This window comes from Plasmodium reichenowi, chromosome 12, assembly GCF_001601855.1.
Source record: "Plasmodium reichenowi strain SY57 chromosome 12, whole genome shotgun sequence".
NCBI classification, from domain to species: Eukaryota; Apicomplexa; class Aconoidasida; order Haemosporida; family Plasmodiidae; genus Plasmodium; species Plasmodium reichenowi.
Window position 1 is genome coordinate 810,930 of NC_033657.1, and position 7,500 is coordinate 818,429.

Below are 7,500 nucleotides of genomic sequence, written 5' to 3' on the forward strand. Positions count from 1 at the left end.
TTTTTTTTTTTTTTTTTTTTTTTTTTTTTTTTTTTTTTTTTTTTTTTTTTTTTTTTTTTTTTTTTTTTTTTTTTTTTTTTTTTATCATGCCTTTTAAACAATAATATATATATTATACACATGTATTAAAAAATTATACACAATAAATATATATACATATACAATATAAATTAAGGATATATGTATATAGATATATATATTTATATAGATAAATATATTTATATAAAAATATATTTACGTATTGATAATTAATTATATATATATATATATATATATAAAATTAAACGTATGGAAGTGTAAAGGGTATTTTCCTTGATTTCCTTCTTTTATTTCTCATATATATTCCCTTTATTATTATTATTATTATTTCCTTATTTATTATAATTATATTTATCATTTAATTTGGATTGGTAATAAACCAATTACGCACATACCTATACACATACATATATAAAATAAATATATATATATATATATATATATATATATATATATATATTTACTTTAAATTTTTTACTGTATTCAATATTATATAATAATGGGAAATAAATGTTCAAGAAGCAAAGTAAAGGAACCCAAACGTAAAGATATTGATGAATTAGCTGAACGTGAAAATTTAAAAAAACAATCTGAAGAAATAATTGAAGAAAAACCAGAAGAAGTTGTTGAACAAGTAGAAGAAACACATGAAGAACCTCTTGAACAAGAAGAGGAACTCGATGAACAGAAAATAGAAGAAGAAGAAGAACCTGAACAAGTACCAAAAGAAGAAATAGATTATGCAACTCAAGAAAATAAATCATTTGAAGAAAAACATTTAGAAGATTTAGAAAGATCTAATTCAGATATTTATTCAGAATCTCAAAAATTTGATAATGCTAGTGATAAATTAGAAACAGGAACTCAATTAACCTTATCTACTGAAGCCACTGGTGCCGTACAACAAATAACTAAATTAAGTGAACCCGCCCATGAAGAAAGTATATATTTTACTTATAGATCTGTAACACCTTGTGATATGAATAAACTCGATGAAACCGCTAAAGTTTTTTCAAGAAGATGTGGATGTGATCTTGGTGAACGTCATGATGAAAATGCATGTAAAATTTGTAGAAAAATTGATTTATCCGATACACCTTTATTGAGCTAAATTAAGTTAAACATTAAAAAAAACAAAAAATTAAAATAAAGTATATAGATAAATAAAAATATATATATATATATATATATATATATTACATCATATAACATAAAAATATAAATATATTCCAGATGTACAAAAAATATATACAATATATATATATATATATATATTTTCATAAGTATATATCTATGTATATGATTATTCCACCCAATTTCTTATTCTTTTTTTTCCCTTTTTTTTTCTTACCTTATATATATATATATATATATATATATTATTTCTAATAAAGTTTATTATAAATAATTATCTTCTGACCTTTAATTATATATATATATATCTTTAATTGTTTTTATTTTATGCATTATTTATTAATTCAATGTGGAATAATATTTACAATTGTGTAATATATTATTTAGACATATTTTCTCGTTGTTCATATAACAAAATTTTACATGTTTATTATATTTAATAAGGATTTTTTATATTGGTTTCAAAAATAAAAAAGGAAAAAAAAATTAAAATATATACAATAAAATTAAAATTAATAGTTATATATATATATATATATATATTTATTTATATATTTATTTATATTTATATATAATTAATATATTAAAAAAGAATAATGATTAAAAAAAAATTAAAATTTCATCGAAATCATTAATATAGCATTTTTTTTTTTTTCTTTTTTTTAGGACGTTTGATTTTTACATTTTAATTTTATGTTTTTTACTTTTACTTTTTCATGATTATTAATTATGACTTTACATATATTTTTCTAACATTTTTTTCTAGTTTATATGAATAAAAAAAATAATTTAAATATTTGGTATTATTATTTTATTTTATGTAATAACTTTATAAATAATAATTTAATTTGCTTAATTTTTTTTTTTTTTTTTTTACAACCATTTTATCAGTGAATTATAATTGTAAGCATCTGTTTATTTTATTATACAACTTTCTCATATTATTTTGTATTATATTATATTATATATTTCTCTTCCTATTTTTTCTTAAAAAAAAAAAAAAAATTTGTGATACATATATTACACATTATAATATATATTTATTTTATTTTATAATTTTATTTATTTATTATTTTTTTTTTTTTGTTGTTGTATCTTATAACCTATAACAATATACATATTTAACATATATAAAATACAAACATTTTTATATAATTGTTCTGCTTTAAAAATAAATAAAAAATGAAGTAATAAAAAAAAAAAAAAAATTATTACCATTTAAAAATCCTTATTTATAAGGCAACAATAAAGAGGCAAATTTTATATATACTTAAAAACTTTAAGTAAAAAAGATTAATACATAAACAAAATATTATATATATATATATATATATATAATATTAATGATACAAAACAAGTAAACAAAATAAAAGTTTTTCTGTTCCTAGGAAAAATAATTCGAATAAAAAAATATGAAATTACAAATTATTTATCAACATTAATTTTTTTGGATTTGTAATGATTTATCATTATTTTATTTAGCTCTGATAATCCAAAATTTTCCATTTTTTCTTCTTTATCCTTTTTTTCATTCACTCCATAAAAATTAGACATTGTTACAAACTAAAAGGGTTTCAATAAATATATGTAAAAATAAATATAACACAACAGGAATATATATATATATATATATATATATAATTATTTATTTAACTACCAAAATGATTATATATATGTGTGTATTTAATTTTACATTAAAATTAGGGTCATTTTTATTAATTCTTATTTTTTCAGCCAAAAGATTTATCTATAAGATATGTGTGGAAAAATATAATCGATTTTAAAATTTTAGGAATGATGTATTTTTATTTTATTCTCTAATTTTCTATACACATTGTTAATACATATATATATATATATATATATATATATATATTTTTTTTTTTTTTTGCCTAACCATGTGTAATAAGTGCATAGGATTACAAAAGTAGGTATGTGTTTTATAATCAACTATAGCAATTTTATCGCACTGATTTTTAAATGAATTAGCTTGGTATTTTTCTTTTGTATCCTAAATAATGCAATGATAATTTTTTTCATATATACTTTTATAAATATATATATATATATATAATGAACAATGTTAAGTACATAAAGAACTCAATATATGGTACATTTTTATTATTATTTTAAAAAGTGAATTTAACAATGTATCAATATAGAGATATCTAAAAGGTTATAAACACATATAAAACATAAAAATTGTTTACATATCATAATATTTCTGACCTCATAAATTTCATATAAATCTTCTATAGATATTTGATTTAAAAGATAGTTTTTATTTTTTATTTCATTTAATTTATTAAGTTCCTCATCAGAATCTTCCATATTGAACATAATATTTTTTATCATATTAAGAGATTCCATTAGATCATTGTTCACATTTCTGTCTTTATCTTTATCTTCATTGTGTTCAGATAAATTATTCTTTTGTTCTACAAATGAAGATATAAAAAAATATAAACATAAATATGATATATATATATATATATAAATATATTATTTTGTTGAATATAGTATATACCAGCAATTTCAACCTTAACAAATTCATTGTGCAAGGTTGTTTCAACATTTTTACATATTAAATTAACACGATCTATATCATTATTCTGGAATTAACAAGAAAAGAAGAAGGAAAAATAAATAAATAAATAAATAAATAAATAAAATAGCGTGAGAAAAAGAGATAGAGATGGAGATACGATTAATATTGGTAAATCATATCCACGTACATAAAACAATGTTAGTATTATATATTTTATTTTACCAATTGTATATTTTCTTTTTCCATTAATTTCAGATTCGTACAAATATTTTCAATATCTACGATTAACTAAAAATAAATATTACACACATATATATATTTATATGCATATATAAATTTTACACAAATTTTGATTGTTCCATATAATATGTTACTTCTTTTTCTTTTTTATTCAATTCATTTTGAGTAATTTTTAATTCTTCTATTTCTATATGGATTAATCGATTTTTTGATTCTAGCTCGTTTAGTTGGTTCAATAATTTTTCTACACCCATATCCATATTGAAAAAAAAATATATATAATAAAATAAATAAATAATTATATATATATATATATATATATAATTTAATGCAATACAATACGATACAATAACAAAAACGAGAACAACAAAAAATGAATATATATATATATATATATATGTTTATATATATTTATATGTGTATATTCTTATACTATTTTACATTTCTCTTACTCAAGGGTATATTATGCGAACTTTTCTTTTCTTTTCTTTTTTATTTTATTTTAATTTAATTTTTTGGGTTTTGTTTGGACTAATATATTAATTATGTGTATATACAAAAATTCTATAAATTTTTTTTTTTTTTTTTTTAAGATATANATTTTTTTTTTTAAAAAAACAAAAAAAAAAAAAAAAAAAAAAAAAAAAAAAAAAAAAAAAATTTATAATGGTTCATATTATATGTAAATTTCCTTTTTAAATACATATTCTATAATTTATTGCCATCATCACAAAATTGATTTTGTACCATATTATTTTAATTTTGAAAAGGTACATAGGAAAAAAACCAAAATTATATGCAGATATTGTATATATATATACATAGTGTAAATATTTTATTTTTTATATTATTGTAAAAGAATAATAAATTACACATATATCAAAAAAATACGAATAATAATAAAATAAAATTTTAATTTCATATCTTATATATTTGTATAAAATGTGAAAATTTTGACCCAATTATATAATATCACGTTAAATTTTATTAACTTTTTATAAAAGAAAAAATATATATATATATATATATATAATGTTCTTAAGAGTATATATTAAATACAATTAGGATAAGTATAATATATATATAACTATATTTATTTGTATAATATTTAATTTTTAATTTTTTTTTTTTTTTTTTTTTGATTATTTCATATTATAGAAAGAAGAATATTACTTCCATACATAAAAAAGCTTCATCCTTTTTTTAAAAAAATAAATAAATATATATATATATATATATATAAATATTTTTATTTATTTATTTATTCGTTTGTTTACATTTTTCATGTTTATCTTTTTATTTTCTTTTTTTTCTTCTTTCTTTTTTATGGTAAATGTTTTGTTATTTTCCCCTAAAATGTCCAAGTAGATATGTGTTTAAAAAATATTTCGATTTGAAGAAAAGGAAAAATATATTTTTGTCGTTCGCTTATGAGGAACGAAACTTTTCAAGCAGCGATATAAAATGTTCACCTCAGTTAATAATAAAATGTGTGAATGAGACTTACAAGTCTAAAAGTTTTAATAAAATAAAATGGAATTGTATCCAGAATGATATAATAAAAAATATAGAAAAGTTCAATATAACAGAAATTATACATTTAATAAATATATTAAGTCGTTTACATGTTGGATCAAATATCTTAATTCATTTTATACCAAACATCGTTTCAAAAATAAATGATATTAAGTATGATAAAATTACACAAATACTTATATGCTATATGAAAGCTAATATTAGAAATAAACAATTTTATTATATTTTATGTTCAAAGATTAATAATGATATACAAAAAATATCCTATTCCTTTTTAATAAAGTTGTTATATACCTTGAACTTTTATTCCTCTTTGAGTAATGATGATCTTTTAAATGTTCAGAAGAAAATTATTCGATCCGTTATCGATAATTTTAAATCCTTTGTAGAATCTAACCAGGATATAAATAATAAGAATAAAAAAAATATAAATAGTATCCATCATAAAAAAGATACTTTAATCGAGAATACTATTCGGAATCATAATCATAATTGTAATATGGGTATTTCGGGAATTAACCCAAAGGATACCACTTTAAACATAAATAAAAATATAACAATAGAACAGTCGTCTGACCAAATTATTAAATCAGCTGATGAAAAAAATATATCATGTCAATTTAATAATGTATATTTAAAAAATTATAATTTTATATTACTCTTTTATTCATTGAGTAATTATTTATTTCATCATATTTTTAAAGAAAAATATTCATGCATAAATCAAAAAGAATATATAGAAAATAAAACAATTATACAATTAAAAGGTAAATATATAGAAATGTTAAATAAAATTAATGAACCCAAAGAAATTAAGGCACTACACGAATTGAGTATATTCCATACCTTATTATTATATAAATCAATAATTAACACTATATATATATCTGATAATAATATGTGTATACAAAAAGAAATTTTCATATTTAAACATATACACGAAAAAATAAATAATAACATAATTATTAATTTTAAAAAGGATACTATACATGTAAGAGGAAAAATTAATGAATTAATAAAATATATGCAAATTCTACAACAAAATATTATACAATATATGCAAAAAAGGAAAGATCATTTCAAATTTTATTTTAAAAATAATATTTCATTAATTAAAAATATCCTCACCATATTACAGGAAAAAAATAAAAATGATATTAAAAGGTAATTGTATATGAGTATTATATAAATTTCTTATTCTATATATTTATATTTTGTCATCTCATGAACAAAAAAAATTGGGTATATTTATACAAAACATGGTAATAATATATATATATATATGTATATATGTATATATTATTTCCTCCTTTTAGGTACTATCTATGGCATAGGGAAAAGATTGAAATGATACAAAAAATGTTAAGACAAGTTGAAATGGAAAGTTTAGGAATAAACAATAATAACAACAAACAAAAAAATTAAATAATAAATAAATAAATAAATATATATATATTTATATATATATAATAAGATAAAAATAAAAATTTTCTCATATATATAAACATATGTTTACATTATGATGCTTATATATATTAAAATTTTAAAATTAAAAACATAAAAAAAAAAAAAAAAAAAAAAAAAAAAATTATAAGTGTTAACAATTAATCCTCCATTTCGTTTTGTTGGACAAGGTCGATAAAATCCTGCATCAAAAAAAAGGAAAAATATAAGGAACATATTGAATGTTTTTTATAAAATTACAAATATATATATATATATATATATATATATATATATTTTTTTATATTACAAAATTATATTCATCATCATCAAATTCATCAATTTCATCAATTTCAGTAGAGAGTCGGTCATTTATTTCCGTTTCTGTTTCATGTATGGAGTTAGTTAAAAAATCTAAATCATTTAAACTAGCTATATTAAGCAGATTTATACCTTTTTTTTCTTTTATTATTCCACTAAAATTAGATCTCGTAATATTATGTAATTCTGTAGCACATTAAAAAAGACAAAAATATGATAACATGTATTAGTACTTATTA

The 7,500-nt window shown here is 17.5% G+C and overlaps 4 protein-coding genes across 4 annotated transcripts in view; 2 read left to right on the forward strand and 2 right to left on the reverse strand.

Annotated features, from left to right (window-relative positions):
- Window positions 1-538: 538 nt before the first annotated feature.
- PRSY57_1222000 (glideosome-associated protein 45) lies at window positions 539-1,150 on the forward strand (the record flags this gene model as incomplete). Its single annotated transcript, XM_012908641.2, has 1 exon — window positions 539-1,150. One exon carries the CDS (start codon window positions 539-541, stop codon window positions 1,148-1,150), a length of 612 nt encoding a protein of 203 aa, XP_012764095.1.
- Window positions 1,151-2,598: 1,448 nt separating this feature from the next.
- Window positions 2,599-4,221, reverse strand: PRSY57_1222100 (hypothetical protein; the record flags this gene model as incomplete). The annotated part of the gene is made up of 7 exons (XM_012908642.2): window positions 2,599-2,736; window positions 2,867-2,920; window positions 3,071-3,184; window positions 3,403-3,611; window positions 3,701-3,785; window positions 3,944-4,009; window positions 4,096-4,221. The coding sequence occupies 7 exons, from the start codon at window positions 4,219-4,221 to the stop codon at window positions 2,599-2,601; spliced, it is 792 nt and encodes a 263-aa protein (XP_012764096.2).
- A 1,073-nt stretch (window positions 4,222-5,294) lies between these two features.
- On the forward strand, window positions 5,295-6,922 carry PRSY57_1222200 (hypothetical protein; the record flags this gene model as incomplete). Its single annotated transcript, XM_012908643.2, has 2 exons — window positions 5,295-6,661; window positions 6,814-6,922. 2 exons carry the CDS (start codon window positions 5,295-5,297, stop codon window positions 6,920-6,922), a joined length of 1,476 nt encoding a protein of 491 aa, XP_012764097.2.
- A 179-nt stretch (window positions 6,923-7,101) lies between these two features.
- The window catches only part of PRSY57_1222300 (hypothetical protein), a gene marked incomplete at both ends in the record, with an annotated part of 868 nt that continues 469 nt past the window's right edge, over window positions 7,102-7,500 (reverse strand). The window contains 2 exons of the mRNA XM_012908644.1: window positions 7,102-7,143; window positions 7,251-7,447. Coding sequence (XP_012764098.1) covers window positions 7,102-7,143; window positions 7,251-7,447 — 239 coding nt within the window. The remainder of the gene's footprint in view (window positions 7,144-7,250; window positions 7,448-7,500) is intronic.